The sequence below is a fragment of the Nomascus leucogenys genome, chromosome X (assembly GCF_006542625.1).
Source record: "Nomascus leucogenys isolate Asia chromosome X, Asia_NLE_v1, whole genome shotgun sequence".
Classification (NCBI taxonomy): domain Eukaryota; kingdom Metazoa; phylum Chordata; class Mammalia; order Primates; family Hylobatidae; genus Nomascus; species Nomascus leucogenys.
This window is the reverse complement of record NC_044406.1, coordinates 95,300,885-95,318,083: the sequence shown is the minus strand read 5'-3', so window position 1 is coordinate 95,318,083 and position 17,199 is coordinate 95,300,885. Positions and strand designations below refer to the sequence as shown.

General features: G+C 33.9%; 1 protein-coding gene across 1 annotated transcript in view; it reads right to left on the bottom strand.

Moving 5' to 3' along the window:
- Positions 1–17,199, bottom strand: part of COL4A5 (collagen type IV alpha 5 chain) — a 259,474-nt gene that overhangs the window by 30,271 nt on the left and 212,004 nt on the right. The window contains exons 37-40 of the mRNA XM_030807170.1: positions 11,642–11,768; positions 1,941–2,021; positions 932–1,030; positions 344–394 (exon numbers count right to left, since the gene is read on the bottom strand). Coding sequence (XP_030663030.1) covers positions 344–394; positions 932–1,030; positions 1,941–2,021; positions 11,642–11,768 — 358 coding nt within the window. The remainder of the gene's footprint in view (positions 1–343; positions 395–931; positions 1,031–1,940; positions 2,022–11,641; positions 11,769–17,199) is intronic.

The window sequence follows — 17,199 nt, the reverse complement described above, 5'->3', positions numbered from 1 at the left end:
AGACTGAAATTTCCAGAAACATTTTTATTATTGGTGTATATTTCTACAGACTTTTCTTATCTTCCTGCCATTTTGCCTTCTTTCTTATTTCCTCAGCACTTATTTATGAATTTAATGAAGAGATATCTACATGTAAATTTCCTTAAGGATACATTTTTATTTAACACAACTCCTTAAACTAAGTTGCTAAATAATAAATGTTTTAACATTAACACTAGGTTTGAGTTTTCTGGGTTCTTACATGCATTTGATGATAGTAAAAGGTGGAGGTGGAAAAATAGATGTATTTGGAAATAATCTCATTTTATTATAGATTGATTTAGCATGTTTTATTAAGGTTTACCAGAAAGTCCTGGAAGTCCAGGGGGTCCTGGGTTTCCAAAGCCTGGTTGACCTGTCACAGTACAAAACAAAACAAAAAAAAACTCAAGTGGATAATACAAACTGAAACAAGGCCAAATTATTTTTAGATCATTGAGGTTTTCATTAGGTGCAGCAATGCATATTATATGAAACATGCAGAAGATTTATTTCCAACATAGAACTACAATTCTAACATGAGAAAATAATGTAAACACATATTCTATTTGTGATGAATGTTAAATATATCTATATGCTTATAAGAAAAAATATAAATGAAATATAGATTGCATAGTAAACCACAGAGAAATTTGCAAAAGCTAGATAACTTCTTTTTGATATGAAAAATTAGACAAGAAAAGATATGGGGTTTTTTATAAGAGGCAACTTGATCAAGATACATGAGCTATATATTCTCAGGATGAAGAGGAAAACGGTAACTAGGAAAAGGGGAAAGTGTGTGGTAGCTTAGTAAGAAAGAAGATACAATTTCACTGTGGGTAATAAAAAGGCAAGTTAAATTCAACACGGAGAAAATTAGAAAAACAGGAAAAATGAAAAAATACAGCACCTGGTTCACCCTTCTGTCCAGCTGGTCCAGGAATACCATCTTGACCGGGTTTGCCTTTTTCACCTGGAGGCCCAGGTTGCCCAGGACGACCTCCACCACCTAAAAAATTGAGTACAGCAGGTTACACCCAGTTTTCCAATTTCCAACTCCCTTTTACTTCCATATGCTCCCTTCTTTATCCAAAAGAAACAAGGTGCTTTTGAGACACTCCTTTGGATCACAAAATGTTATAAAAATATGAAGGTGGATAATGAAAATAAGGAATAGTCATTCAGCATCTAAAACCTTTCAGTTCTTCATTTTAATATAGTTTCAGAATATCTAAGACAGTAAGGTGCGAAGGGTGGTGGGGAGAATTATAGGCCTCATATGGGGCCAAGAGAAGTTATTTACTTTAGAAATCAATAAACAAACTTACTTACTACAGCCTGCCATTCTAAAAGAATCAAAGCTTCTATTCTAGGACACTTGAATTAACGCTCCCTGGAAAAAGTGGGCCTAGAAAATAAGGTCACATATGATAATTTTAAGTCCTTTTTTTTTTTTTTCGAGGGTCTTGCTTTGTCACCCAGGCTGGAGTTCAGTGTCGCAATCTTGGCTCACTGCAACCTCCACCCCTTGGGTTCAAGCACTTCTCGTGCCTCAACCTCCCAAGTAGCTGGGATTACAGGAGCCCACCCCCATGCCCGGCTAATATTTTGTATTTTTAATAGAAATGGCGTATCACCATGTTGACCAAGCTAGTCTCGAGCTCCTGACCCCAAGTGATCTTCCCACCTCGGCCTCCCAAAATGTTGGGATTATAGGCGTGAGCCACTGTGCCCAGCCAATTTTAAGTACTTTTTATTAAAAATTATTCATTCTGTACCTCATATGCAGTGTTAAGTGAATGAACACTATATTTCCTTGTGTTGAAAATGTTCACAGCTGAACATGATTTGACTTTCCCAAACTTAATATGATAAGCATTAGCTTTATAAAACAGCAAACTCTTATTTTGCATGCTTACCTACAGGACCAGGTTCTCCTGGAAGGCCAGGGTTCCCAGGAGGGCCACTAATACCTTTTGGTCCAGGAGGGCCTGGGGTTCCTAGAGTAAAGAGCTCAATTTAAAAATGAAAGAGAAACTGCATTGCTTTAAGAGCTACAATTCAAACTTACAATTTATAGTGCTAGCATAGAAACAGTGAAGAACAAAAAGAAACCCAAAGGATGCTGGTGTTTGCTGGCTATTTTTAATAATAATTTTATGTTTTTAATCATTTATCCTGAAGTCGGCATTATTATATATTCATAAACATAAAAATAACTACCACCATATTATACTGGTAGGATTTGTAGTACTCCATTATATGAATATACCATAATTTAAAAAATCCATTCCTCTTGCTGGACTTTTGGTTATTGACAGGTTTTAGTTATTACAAATATCCACTTTCCTATTTATAAAAACCTGTTTTTTTCCAGCTTTTATCTATTATAAATAAAGCTGCTATGAGTATTTCTGCACAGGTCTTTTTGTAGACCACTGCCTTAATTTATCTTATGTATATAACAAGAAGTGGAATTGCTGGGTCAAAGAGTAGGTATATGTTGTGTTTTATTTAAAAACTGCCAAACCATTTCACACTCAGAACAACGTGGAAATTCCAGTTGTTCCAGATCCTTGCACAACCTTTGTGAAGATATCAGTTGCTGTAATAATAGACATTCTGGTAGGTATGTAGAGCTACCTCACTGTGGTTTTAATTTGCATTTCTCTGACGGCTAATGACATCGATCACCTTTTCATGTGATTATTGGCCACTTGTATATCTTCTTTCGTGAAGTATCTGTTCAAAGTTTTCTCCATTTTTCAAAATTGGATAATACGTCTTGTTATTATTGAGTTACTGAAGTTTATTACATATCCTAGATATCAGTAATTTGTCAGGTATGTTTTGCAAATATTTTCTCCTTGTCTGTGGCTTTTGTATTCATTTTCCTAGCGGTGTCTTCTGATAAAAAGAGTTAAAAAATTTAAATCTAATCTATCAATTTTTTTCTTTTACAGTTACTGCTTTTTGTATCCTAAGAAAATCTGCCTATCCCAAGTCATGGAAATATCTATCTATGTTTTCCTCCAAAAGCATTATGGTTTTAGCTTTTATGTTCAGACTAAGATCTATTAAAAACATTTTTTTTTCTGTATCATGTAATGTATGAATTAAGTTTCGTTTTTTCCCCATATGAATATCTAGATGTTTCAGGGCCATTTGTCGAAAAGAATTTGCTTTCTCTAAAAAATTTATTTGATACCTTTATCAAAAGTCAATTTATTGTATATTAGTCTTTTTTATCCTCCATATTCTGTTTCATTGATCTATTTCTCAATCCTTATCAAGTACCACACATTTTTTTTTTCTTTTTGTAATGGAGTTTCACCCTGTTGCCTAGGCTGGATTGCAGTGGTGCGATCTCGGCTCACTGCAACCTCCGCCTCCTGGGTTCAAGCGATTGTCTTGCCTCAGCCTCCCGAGTAGCTAGGACTACAGGTGCATGCCACCATGCCCGGCTAATTTCTGTAATTTTAGTAGAGACAGGGTTTCACCATATTGGCCAGGCCAGTCTCGAACTCCTGACCTCGTGATCTGCCTGCCTCAGCCTCACAAAGTGCTGGGATTACAGGCGTGAGCCACTGCGCCTGGCCTCGTTTTCAATATTGTTTTGGATATTCTATGTCCCTTTCATTTCCATACACATTTTAGAATCCATTTGTCAATGGTTACCAAATAAAGGTTGTTGGGTTAAAATGGAATCACTTTGAATCTATGAATGACTTTAGAGGCAACTGGCATCTTTTTTTTATTTTAAGTTCTGGGGTACATGTACAGGATGTGCAGGTTTGTTACATAGGTAAATGTGTGTCATGGTGGTTTGCTGTACCTATCAAACCATCACCTAATAATTAAGCCCAGCATGCTATTTTTCCTGATGCTCTCCATCCCCCGACCCACACACCCTGCTCCACAGGCCACAGTGTGTGTTGTTCCCCTTCCTGTGTCCATGTATTCTCATTGTTCAGCTCCCACATGTCAGTGAGAACATGCAGTGTTTGGTTTTCTGTTCCTGAATTAGTTTACTAAGGATAATGGCTTCCTAACAATTTTGATCTTCCATTCCATAAGTATGATCTATCTCTTCATTTATTTTGGTATTTAAAAGTTTATCATAGCAGGTTTTATAGTTTTCAGTGAATATACCACGCGAACATTTTCTTAAATTTACCCCTAAACACTTCTGAGGCAAGCCAAGATAGAATAAGCCCACTACAGCCTTTTTTTTCTCACTGATTATAATTAAAAACTTGACAGAATACAAAAAGCAACTATTCAAAGACGCTAAAATAAATACTAACAAGCATATTTAGGAGGGAAGTAAAAACTTAAATAATGACCAAAAGGATAGTGCATTAGTTTTCTCTTGCTATGTAACAAATTACCACAAAGTTAATGACTTAAAACAATACCCATTTATTATCTCACCATTTCTGTAGGTAACATTCTGGGCACTGCTGAGCTGGATTCTCTCCTTAGCAATGTTACTATGGCTATGACATCACTAGGTGATAAAAGCCTTGTAGTATAGTTTGAAGTCAGGTAGTGTGATGCCTCCAGCTTTGTTCTTTTTGCTTAGGATTGTCTTGGCAATGCAGGCTCTTTATTGGTTCCATATGAAATTTAAAGTAGTTTTTTTCTAATTCTGTGAAGAAAGTCGGTGGTAGCTTGATGGGAATACCATTGAATCTATAAATTACTTTGGGCAGTATGGCCATTTTCATGATATTGATTCTTTCTATCCATGAGCATGGAATGTTTTTCCATTTGTTTGTGTCCTCTCTTATTTCCTTGAGGAATGGTTTGTAGTTCCCTTTGAAGAGGTCCTTCACATCCCTTGTAAGTTGTATTCCTAGATATTTTATTCTCTTTGTAGCAATTATGAATGGGAGTTCACTCATGATTTGGCTCTCTGTTTGTCTATTATTGGTGTATAGGAATGCTTGTGATTTTTGCACATTGATTTTGTATCCTGAGACTGTGCTGAAGTTGCTTATCAGCTTTAAGGAGACTGGTTTTTGACTAAATAACCAAGGGCCAGAAGTCTTGGGGCGGAGATCGTAGAATTCTGTCTACTATGTAACTCAATAACAAATGAAAGCACAATGGAAATGTTTTCTAATGAATGACAGCTAAGACAATTTGTTGCCAATAAACTTCACTATCAGAAATACTAAATGAAATTTTTTAAAGAAAATCACCCCAGAAAAGCCACACATGAACAATAAAGCCCATATGCCAAGTCCAAGGGATACACTTAAGACAAAGGGCACTGGAAATAGCCCTGCTATAACAAAATCTAAAACTCCATCACTGCAGGATCAAGTTGATACCAGGAATTGAACTGCCAGGTAGAACAATATTCAGCATTCTTCAAGAAATTTAATAGAATCCAGAATCTTTATACCATACTATCCATATCATTCAGTATACAATAAAAATTAGCAGATTGGAAGAAACTTGAATATGTGGTGCTTATTCAAGAAAAACAAAACTACCAATAGAAATAGACACATGGATATCTGAAAATTTGGAACAAGCTGAAAAGATCTTTAAAATAGCTATAATAAATATGTTAAAGAATCTGTAAGCAAAAATGTATATAATGAATAAAAAATAGGGAATTTCTGGAAAAATATGGTAACTCTTAAAAGAACCAAATGGAAATTAAAATTTTTGTGGCGATTAACAGAATATTGAACACATCAAAAAATCAGTAAATTTGAAGGCAGTGAATAAAAACCATCCAAATTAAACCCAGAGAGAATAAAAATGGAAAACATACCTAGACCCTCAGTGACCTATGATACAGTATCAAGTGATCTAATATGCATTCCAAAAGAAGAGGAGAAAATACGACAGAAGAAATACAGTTATGTGTCACTTAACAACTGGGGTATGTTTTAAGAAATGAGTTGTTGGGCGATTTTGTCATTGTGTGAACATATAAAGTGTATTTACACAAACTTAGATGGTATGGCCTACTATACATCTAGGCCATATAGTACAGCCTATTGCTCCCAGGCTACAAACCTACATAGCATGTAACTGTACTGCATCCTGTAGGCAATTATAGCACAATGGTAAGTATTTGTATAACTAAACCTAGAAAAGGTACAGTAAAAATACAGTATAAACATGATACAATGTTACTATGGCTATGACATCACTAGGTGATAGGAAATTTTCAGTTCCATGATAATCGTATGAGACGACCACCATATACATGGTTTGTTGTTGACCAAAATGTCGTTATGTGACACATGACTATATATGAGGAAAAGATAGCTGAGATTTTCCAAAGTTATTAAAAAATAACAACCCTACAGATCCAGAAATATCAATGAATAGAGGGCAAAATAAATACAACCATAACTAAACACAACAAAAAGAAACTATTGAAAACCAATTACAGAGAGAAAATCTCAAATACATTCAGAGAAAAACCAGACATGATATAAAGGAGCAAAACATTAAAAATAATTGGTGTGTTATTATCAGGAAAAATGGAGACCAAAAGACAGTGGAAGAAATATTTAAAGTGCTGAAAGCAACAAATATCAAAAAGGGATTTCTATATCCAGTGAAAATTTATTTAAAATGAAACTAAAACAAAGACATTTGCAGATAAATTAACGGTGAGAGAATTTTTCACCAGCAAAATCATTTTACAATAAATGATAGTGGAAGAACGTCAGGCTTTAGGGAATGATACCAAATAGAAGTCTGCTGCACAGGAGGGTAGAACAGTAGAAATGTAAATATGTTGGTAAATATGAAAATTGGTTTTGTTTCTCATGTTAAATTCTTTAGAATTTAGAAGAGGCTGTTTAAAGCAATAGTAATAGCAATTAATTGTAAAATTTATTACCTATATAATAATCATCTGAAATATATGAACACAATCATACAAAAGAACATTATATGTAAATAAAATTATACTGTTGTAAGAATCTTACATTATATGGGAAGTCACATAATATTAATTTAATGCAGAATGTGGTAAATTACGAGTGCACACTGAAATCTTTGGAGCAATCATTTAAAAATAGTAGAAAGAGGGAGAGCTTAAAAGCCAGTAGAGGAGATAGAATGGAATACCATAGCATATCTGGTGAACTCAAACAGAACAGGAAACCAGGGATAAAGGAGGAGCATAAAACAAATAGCAATGTGGCAGACTAAAATCCAAACATAACAATATACATTAAATATAAATGGACTAAACACTCCAAATAAACGGGAAAGATTGTTGGACTGGAAAAGAAGCAAGATATGAATGCATTTTATTCCTAAAAAACATACTTTAAATGTACAGATAGGTAAAAATAAAAATTATATAGAAAAAGTTATACTGTACTAACACTAAGCATAAAGAATCTGATGTATCTATACCGAGATCAGATAAAGAAAAATCCAAAGAAAAGAGTATTATGAAAATAAAGAGGGTCTTTACATAATGATAAAAAGGTCAACTCTTCAAGAAGACATGTTTCCTGAATTTATATATACCTAATAAAAATATCTCAAAAGACATACAGCAAAAAATTGACAGAGAGAAAAGGAGAAATAGAAAACTCTACAATCATATTGGAAATTTTAACACCTACCTCTCAGTAATTGATAAAACAATTAGGCAAGAAGTTGGTAAGAATCCACAAGATTTTAACAACCCTACCAACAAACCTGACCTAATGGACATTTATAATGCAATACACCAATTGCAGAATACAAATTATTTTCAAGGGTACAAGGAAAATTCACCCAGATAAACCCTAAATTTGGCCATATGATAAGTCTCAATAAGTATTAATAGTTAAATCATACAAAATATGTATTCTGGCCACAATAGAATCAAATTAAAAATCAATAACAGAAAGATATCTGGGAAGCCCCCAAATATTTGTAAGTTGAGCAACACAATTCTAAATAATCTATGGAGAAAAACAGAAATCAACAGGAAAATTACAAAATATCTTAAACTGAATGATTAAAGGAAAAACGCAAAAGAACAAAATTTGTGGGATATGGTTTGAGCACTCCTTAGATGGAAATTTAAGTTTTTAAATACATCTATTAGAAAAGACAAAGCTGAAAAATCTATGATTTAAGCTTCCAGGTAAAGAAGCCAGAAAAAGAACAGCAAGATTAAATCCATAGAAGGTAGAAGGTAGGAAATAATACAGATATAAGCAGAAATCAATGGAATAGAAAACAAACGGTAGAGAAAATCACTTACGAAAGTTAATTTTTAGCAATTAATAAAGCTTAATGAATGCCTAGGAAGCTTGATAAAAATAAATAAAATTACTTGTATCAAAACATTGTTAAAAGGCAGACTTCAGTACACATTCTGCAGAAATTAAAGGGAAAAACAAGGATATTATCAACAACTTTCTGCCCATGAATTTGACAATTTAGATGAAATGGTCAATTTCCTTGAAAAACACAATGTATTTAAACAGACATAAAAATAAATCATCTGAATAGTAATATAACTGTTAAAAACTTTTAATCTATAATTTAAAAAGTTTCTACAAAGAAAACTACAGATCCAGATTCCTTAACTGGTGAATTCTATGCAACATTTAAAGAAAAAATAGAGAAAGAGGGAATACTTCCCAGCTCATGAGGCCAGCAAATCCCTATACTAAAACATTGACAAGGACACTATGAGAAAAGAAAATCATAGGCAAATCTCTCTCATGGCCGTATATAATTTTTTAAAAAATAGCAAATCCAGTCCAACAATACTTAAAGATAATGTATACAGTATGACCATCTTGGAGTTTATCCTAATAATACAGGGTTGTTTTTACATAAAATATCAATCAGCGTAATTCACTATATCAAGAGTAAAGGAGAAAAAACAATTATCTCTGTAGATTCAGAAAAAGAATTTGATAAAACTCACATCCATTCTTTATAAAAATTCCCATTATAGTATGAATAGAAAGGGATTTCCTTAATTTAGTAAAATATATGTACCAAAACCCTGGCACTAACATTACATTTAATGGAAAAATAGCAATCATTCTCCCTCTGAGTTTAGAAAAAAGATAATGATGTTGACTACAACCACTTCTATTAAACACTGCACTACAGGTCCTAACTGGTGCAATTAAGCATGAAAAAGAAATAAAAAGTATAAAGAAATGAAAAAGAAGAAATACAATGATCTGAGGTGATATTTTATAAAACAAAAAATTATACAAACTCAGAATTTTAAAAAGTGAAATTGGCAATTTTCTCATATATTATTTCAATATTCGTAAGTCAATTATTTCCATATACTTCCAAGAAACAACTGGAAGATGAACTGGGAAAAGCAATATGATTTAAATGTCACCAGAAAGCATCAAATTTCCAGAGATAAATTTAATAAAATATGTTCAAGATTTACAAAACAAAAAGTGCAGCATATTGTTAAATTAAACTCAATACCTAATGGAGAGAAAACATGTTCATTTTATTGGAAGGTTGAATGCTGTCAAAATATCAATTCTCCTCTACCTTACCTAGAGAGTTATTGCAAACTTAAAAATCCCTCAGATATTTTAAATGGAAATTGATAAACTGATTTCTCCTGCAAAAAAATTAGAATAGCCAAGACAAGCTTTAAAAAACTGAAACAAAGTTCTAGTACTTACCTACCATTTTTCAAGGCTTAATATAAATTTACAGTAATTCAGTGTTGTGTTAAAGCAGCAATAGAAAATAAACCATTGGAACAGTACACAGAGTCTGGAAATAGCCCACCACATATAGTCATTTGGCTTTCTTACAAAGGAGCGACTGTAATTTATTGGATGCGTTTAGGTTCTTTAAAAAAAAAATAGTGTAGGAAGCAATTGGATAACTGTGCTGGAAAAAAAATGAACCTTGACCCCTACCTCACACTTTAAAAATATTTTTATTTGAGATAGATCATAAGCCAAATATGAAAGTTTAAACATGAAACATGTTATAAAAATTAGAAGATTATTTCCATAACCTCAAATTGATAAATATTTATTGAATTGGATAAAAAAATCACTATTCATGAAAGATTGATACAGTGGATTTTATTAAAATTAACAACTTTTGTTCATTACACAACAGCATTAGGAAAGGCAAATCTGAGACATAGAGAACAGATTTGCAATATATGTATCTGACAAAGGACTCATATCTTGAGTATATAAAGAACTACTCTGAATCTATTTGGAAAAGGACAGACAATTCAATAAAAAATGAACAAAAGTACTTAAGAAGAAACTTCAAAAAGATGCTATCCAAATGGCCAATAGTATAATAAAAAGATGATTAATACTATTATTCATTAGGAATATGTAAATTCAAACCTCAATTAGATGCTTCTACATACTCATCAAAACAGATAAAATTAAGGCCGACACTACCCAGTGATGGTGAGGACATGGGCAATTGGAGAACTGGACATTTCATACATTGCTGTTGAAACTAATTTACAAACCACGTTGGAAAACTGTTTGGCAGCATCTACTAAAGTTCAGTGTACACCTACCCTGTGATTCAGTATTTCTACTACTAAGTTTTTGTCTAGGAGAAATCAATGTATATGTTTCCCAAAAGATATGTAAAAGAATGTTAATAGCATTTTTAAAAATAATAGTCCCAAACTGGAAACAACCCAAAAGTCCATCAACAGGAGATTGTGTAATTGACTGTGGTACATTTTTCAATGTAATATTGCATAGCAATGATAAAGAACAAACTACTGACACGTGTAACAAAATAAATGAATCTTTTACGCATAATGATGACTGAAAAAAGCCAGATACAAGGATCACAGTATGATTTCATTTATATGAATTTCAATAACATGCAAAATTAACTGATGGTAATGGAAGTCATAGTAGTGGTTACCTCGGGGTTGGGGGGCGTAGGGGCATGGGTAAACTTCATGGGATGAAGAAACTATTTTATATCTTGATACATACGGTCAATTCAAAGATATATATATGTACTTAGGTAAAAACTCATCTATAGTCTTCAGTGTACTTTACTATATGTATGCTTCACTTCAATAAAAAGGAAAGATTCATTCATCCATGCCACTGTGTAATTCAAAAAACAAACAAAAAATGAATTCAACCCTAAACAAGTAGGTACTATAATAATCTAGTTCAAGTTACATAATTGACTATAGTGCTAATCTCTTACTTGAATGACTCAATCCTTGCCATTTGAAGGAACTGTATGATTGTTCTACCAACTGCTACCAGCTGTGTGCCTGGTCATACCTTTCTAAGATAATCAGCTGCAGGCGGAGGCTTGGAAGTATATATTATCACCTACAAAAATAGCAAGGCTTCTTAAGTGATTTGTGGCTAGCAGTCAAAGATTGAAAAATGCTCCACCAGTCTCTTTGTCCGCAGGATATTGTCCTGCTGAGTCAGTAATATTCATTCTCATTTTATACAGAAATAAATTTGGGCAAAGAAAAGGTAAAGAGATAGTTTGAGATTATGTTGCTAGTCAGTATCTGATTGGGAAATAAAATATAAGTCTGCTAAATAAGAAGCTGCTCTGTGGTACTGGTTGGAGTAGATAAGGAAGGAAAGAAGGAAGCATTTAAGAGAAGAAATTTTACCTGGGAATCCAGGGAGGCCTGGTTGTCCTTTTGCTCCAGGGGTTCCTGGTAATCCAGGCAAACCAGGATCTCCCACAGAACCTTTGATACCAGGGTTCCCTGGGTATCCAGGCAGACCAGGCTCACCCTGAAAACATGAATAAAAAGATAATACTGAAGTCTCTACATGACTTAGATTGTATAAGAACATAACATTATTTATAGAGCTTTTATTATATGTCAGGCACTCCAGTAAGTACTTGATGTAAATTGCTTCATTTAATCATCACAACAGTCCTGTGAGTTAGGCTTCATTATCTCCATTTATAAATGAGAAAACTGAATCTTGAGAAGCCAAGTGCCTAAGGTTTTTGTAAGTGGCAGAACTGGGATTTGAACCAGACTACAATCAGCTATGTAGTCAATCAGACTACATAGCTCATACTATTCTCACAGTATGTAGATGTATTATTCTCATTAATTCTCATTAATCCTTAACAACCCTATTAGAAAGATACTGTTATTATCCCCATGTTATAGTGATGGAGCTAGTAAGTGATGAAATCCGAATTTGTATTCAAACAGTCTGACTTCAGAACCTGTGTTTATCATTCCTACTGTGCCATAATGCAATTCATTGCTTCCAGTACACATGTCAACCAAAAGCTATAGTATGTTCTACTGAAAAAGGTGATTTTCACTGTAACATAAGGAAGTCTATCAATTCTTCAGTGGGCATCTAAAATCCCACTTCTGGCTGAGTGTTGTGGCTCTAGCACTTTGGGAAGCCAAGGCTGGAGGATTGCTTGAGCCCAGGAGTTTTAGACCAGCCTGGGCAACAAAGGCAGACTCTGTCTCTACAAAAAATAAAAAAGATCAGCTGGGCATAGTGGTGCATGCCTGTAGTCCCAGCTACTCAGGAGGCTGAGGTGGGGGGATGGCTTCAGCCCAGGAGGTCAAGACTATATTGAACCGTGATCATGCCACTACAGACCAGCCTGGATGACAGAGTGAGCCCTGCCTCGTAACAAGAAAAGAAAAATCCCACTTTTTCCATGAAGCATTCCTGGACAAAGAGAGTTTACCCCAAGAGGTTAGGGTAGGTTCTTACTCTGTCATGTCTACAATGGCTTCATATATGCAAGTCTTAACTCCTTAATTACATTGAAAGTTTATTTTGGGTACGAGATAATTCACATATGTATAACCGTTTTTGCTCAATGAATATTTGCATTAAGCTTTTTTCCAATAGAACCTTAGAAGAATTCATACACACTTTCACAATTAAACAAGTTTTTCCCAATAACAATGGCAACATATACCTTAACACTAAATCTCTACTGCAGGGCTTACTGCTCTGCTCATGAAGATCAGGACCTTTACAATAAGGTGCTAGTGTTCAACATCACCTACTGAATGCTTCCTTCCTCACTTAGTACATACACTTGCAGGTGAGTAAGATCTATTTGTGACTCATGTTTCTGCATTATGGTAATAGCTCTTTAAAGTCTTTTTTCCTTACATCCTATTATTTTAAAAAATTAAGAATCTTGGGCTGGGAATATATATATTTTTTCTGAACCTTGTAAATCAAATATCTAGTTCATTTTGAGGCACATAATAGGTATACAATTAAATTTTGGATTGAATTGGTCCCATCTTAGGTGTTTACATGGGAAATCTTTGAATAATCTATCATGATTCTTTTTGTTATTCATGAAAAAATTAAATGTATATACCAAAATAAAAAACAAGAAAAAAATTCCAATATTCTGCTGGTGGTAAACCTGAAAGGCAGAAGGCAAACTCTGGATTATTTATGATACTAAAGTACATTAAATTCTAAAAGTACAGAAATTCTTCCTTATCCATGGTTTTGCTATCCATGGTTTCAGTCACCTGTGTTCTGAAAATATTGAAAATTCCAGAAATAAATAATTTATGTTTTCAATTGCACACCATTTTGAGTAGCATGATAAAATCTCATGTTGTCCCATTCCATCCCTCTCGAAACCTGAACTACTCCTTTCCCCAGCATATCCACGCTATAAACACTACCTGTCTATGAGTCACTTAGTAGCTGTCTCTGTTACCAGATGGAAAAAAAACCACACAGTATATAAAAGGTTAGGTATTATCCACAGGTTCAAGCACCCAATGGAGGGTCTTGGAATGTATCCCCCTTGGTAAGGGGGAACTACTGTAAGCCCAGTCTCTAAGTTCAGCCAGCACTTGCCCTCAATACCATTTCTGTAATCACTCTTATGGCCCTACTCCTTCAAACCAAGTACCTTTTAAAAATAAAGTAAATATTTTATTAGGGCTTCTGAAAAAAACACTGAAATTTGCTAGCTTAGGCTTTATCTAGCCTTTTATTATTCACACACAAACTCATTGAAAACAATGAGTTTCAAAAAAGGTAAGCAAGAAGAGATAAAGAAGACAGTGCTCAGAAAATCTACAAACTGGACACAAATCTTACAAATCACTCTGAGAAAGGAAAATTCAAATCTATTTGCACTTCTAGGTAGAAGCGATTTGAATGACTCGGACACACAGCTGCAAATATCTACATCTGTTCTAATGTCAAGCTTTGATATAATTCTGAAAATGAAATATCTCATACCTAATAAGTCACCTTTACCATTGTGAAACTATCTAATGACTACAGTAACACTGAAAGACAAGCCTGAAATTAGAACTGCTTTCAAGGTCACTGTGTTGTATCACATAGAAAAAGGAGTCAATTTGATATCTTCTTTGTTGTTAAGAATCAAATTGTAATTTAATGGTATTTGGATCATAGCCAATCTCTACTATGTCTTAGTAATAGCATCTTCTCCTCCATTCCATACTAGAACCTAAAATTCAGAATAAACTTACAGGCTTGCCCCACTTTACAGAACAGAAGACATCTGTTGGTAAGAAAGCTAATCACTTTTGTTCTTGCATTCCATTGTAAAACTAAAGAAGCATTGCCACTGGCGGAAAAAAAGACAACAAAAGGAAAATATTTGAGGAGAAAGAGTAAACATCATATCTTGCTTTATGGCAAGAAGAATATTACAAGAGTAGTCCATCAGTTGGAAGTTGTGGTCCCCACATAATTGTTAATGTTTTTACAACCTTATCTGTATTTGGAGATTAAGGACCATGAACAAAACCATAAATAGGTTCTATTTTAGACCCAGTATATTAACAGAGGGAAATATAAAAGTGCATGCAGAGATACTTTTTTTTAAAGCTTTATTAATTTATATATAAAACTGCACATAGTGCATACATACTTATGAGTTTGGATATATGCATATACACATGATACCATAAGCACAATCAAAGTACTACACATATCCATCACCTCCAAAAATCTCTTCATGTTCTTGTGTGGGGGGGTTGTGGTAAGAGCACTTAACATGAAATCTATCCTCTTAGCATATTTTAAGGTGAACAATACTGTACTGTTAACTGTAGGCATCATATTGTATAACAGATCTGTAAAACTTACTCATCTTGCATAACTGAAGCTTTATATTCATTGAGCAACCATTAACATTTTAATTATCTAGAAAAGGAATTATACAATAAGACCTTCAAATTTGCATGTTATTTAGCTCTTCCAAATAGTGAAATGTTGAGCTAACTGTAACAAACTGATAAATAATGGCTCAAGGCTGCCTGAGCAGGCCAAAGCTGCCACATGAAATTCAATAGTAGTATGTCTAAGGTAATGATGAACTTAGAGAAAAGGAATATGAACTAAACTTAAAAGATAATAAGCTCTATACTACCCTTTACCACGCAAGGTAGGCATAATAGCAAATTGCTCCAAACATCAGCCTAATGGGCCCACAAGTGGCTCAAAATACTAAAGAAATATTAAAGAAAAAATATGATTCATAAATCATGCTATTCCATACTAGCACAGCATGTGTAGTTCTAGTAATCACAGCACATACAATTACTTAAAATGTGTCCAAAGTTAATTGTGAGGAAAATAACACCCATTTGTTCATAAAATCTCAGGATTCTAGAACTAAAAAACATCCTAAAATAAAGATAGTAATTTAAAGACAACTAAAAACATTACATGTTATTAGTTGAAACTGTAGATTTTCTATAATGTGCAGTTTTAAAATAACTTTATTGAGATATAATTTATATGCCATACAATTCATCTACTTAAAGTGTACAATTCAATGTTTTCGGTATCTTCATAGAACTGTACCACCATCATCACAACCTAATTTTAGAAAATTTTCCATTTCCCCCTAAAAGAAACTGTACACATTAGCAGTCATTTCTCATTCTCACTCCCTCCAAGCCCTAGCAAAACCTAATCTGCCTTCTCTTCATACAGATTTGCCTATTGTGGACATTTCATATAAATGAAATCATATGATATGTGGTTATTTTGTGCCTTGCTTATTTCACTTAGCATAATGTTTTCAAGGTTCATCCATTTTACACCATGTACCAGTACGTCATTTTTTAAAATTGTCAAATGATATCCCAGTGTATGGGATAGCACGCTTTGGTTTTTGTTTGCTTGTTTTTTTTTTTTTTATTTTTCCATAAGTTATTGGGGTACAGGTGGTATTTGGTTACATGAGTAAGTTCTTTGGTGGTGATTTGTGAGATTTTGGTGCACACATCACTCGAGCAGTATACACTGCACCGTATTTGTAGTCTTTTATCCCTTGCCCCCCTCTCACCCTTCCCCACAAGTCCCCAAAGTCTGTTGTATCATTCTTATGCCTTTGCGTCCTCATAGCTTAGCTCCCACATATCAGGGAGAGCATACAATGTTTGGTTTTCCATTCCTGAGTTACTTCACTTAGAATAATAGTCTCCAATGTCATCCGGGTCGCTGCAAATGCCATTAATTTATTCCTTTTAATGGCTGAGTAGTATTCCGTTTTATATATATATATATATATATATATATATATATATATATATATATATACACATACCACAGTTTATCAGTTCTTTGATTGACAGGCATTTGGGTTGGTTCCACGATTTTGCAATTGCAAATTGTGTTGCTATAAACATGCGTGTGCAAGTATCTTTTTTTTGTATAATGACTTATTCTCCTCTGAGTAGATACCCAGTAGTGGGATTGCTGGATCAAATGGTAGTTCTACTTTTAGTTCTTTAAGGAATCTCCACACTGTTTTCCAGAGTAGCTGTACTAGTTTACATTCCCACCAGCAGTGTAGAAGTGTTCCCTGATCACTGCATCCACACCAAGATCTACAGTTCTTTGATTTTTTGATTATGGCCATTCTTGCAGGAGTAAAGTGGTATTGCACTGCGGTTTTGATTTGCAGTTCCCTGATCATTAGTGATGTTGAGCATTTTTTTCATATGTTTTTTGGCCATTTGTATATCTTCTTTTGAGAATTGTCTATTCATGTCCTTAGCCTACTTTTAGATGGGATTGTTTCTTTTTTTTTTTTCTTACTGATTTGTTTGAGTTTGTTGTAGAGTCTGGATATTCGTCCTTTGTCAAATGTACAGATTGTGAAGATTTTCTCCCAGTCTGTGGATTGTCTGTTTACTCTGCTGACTGCTCC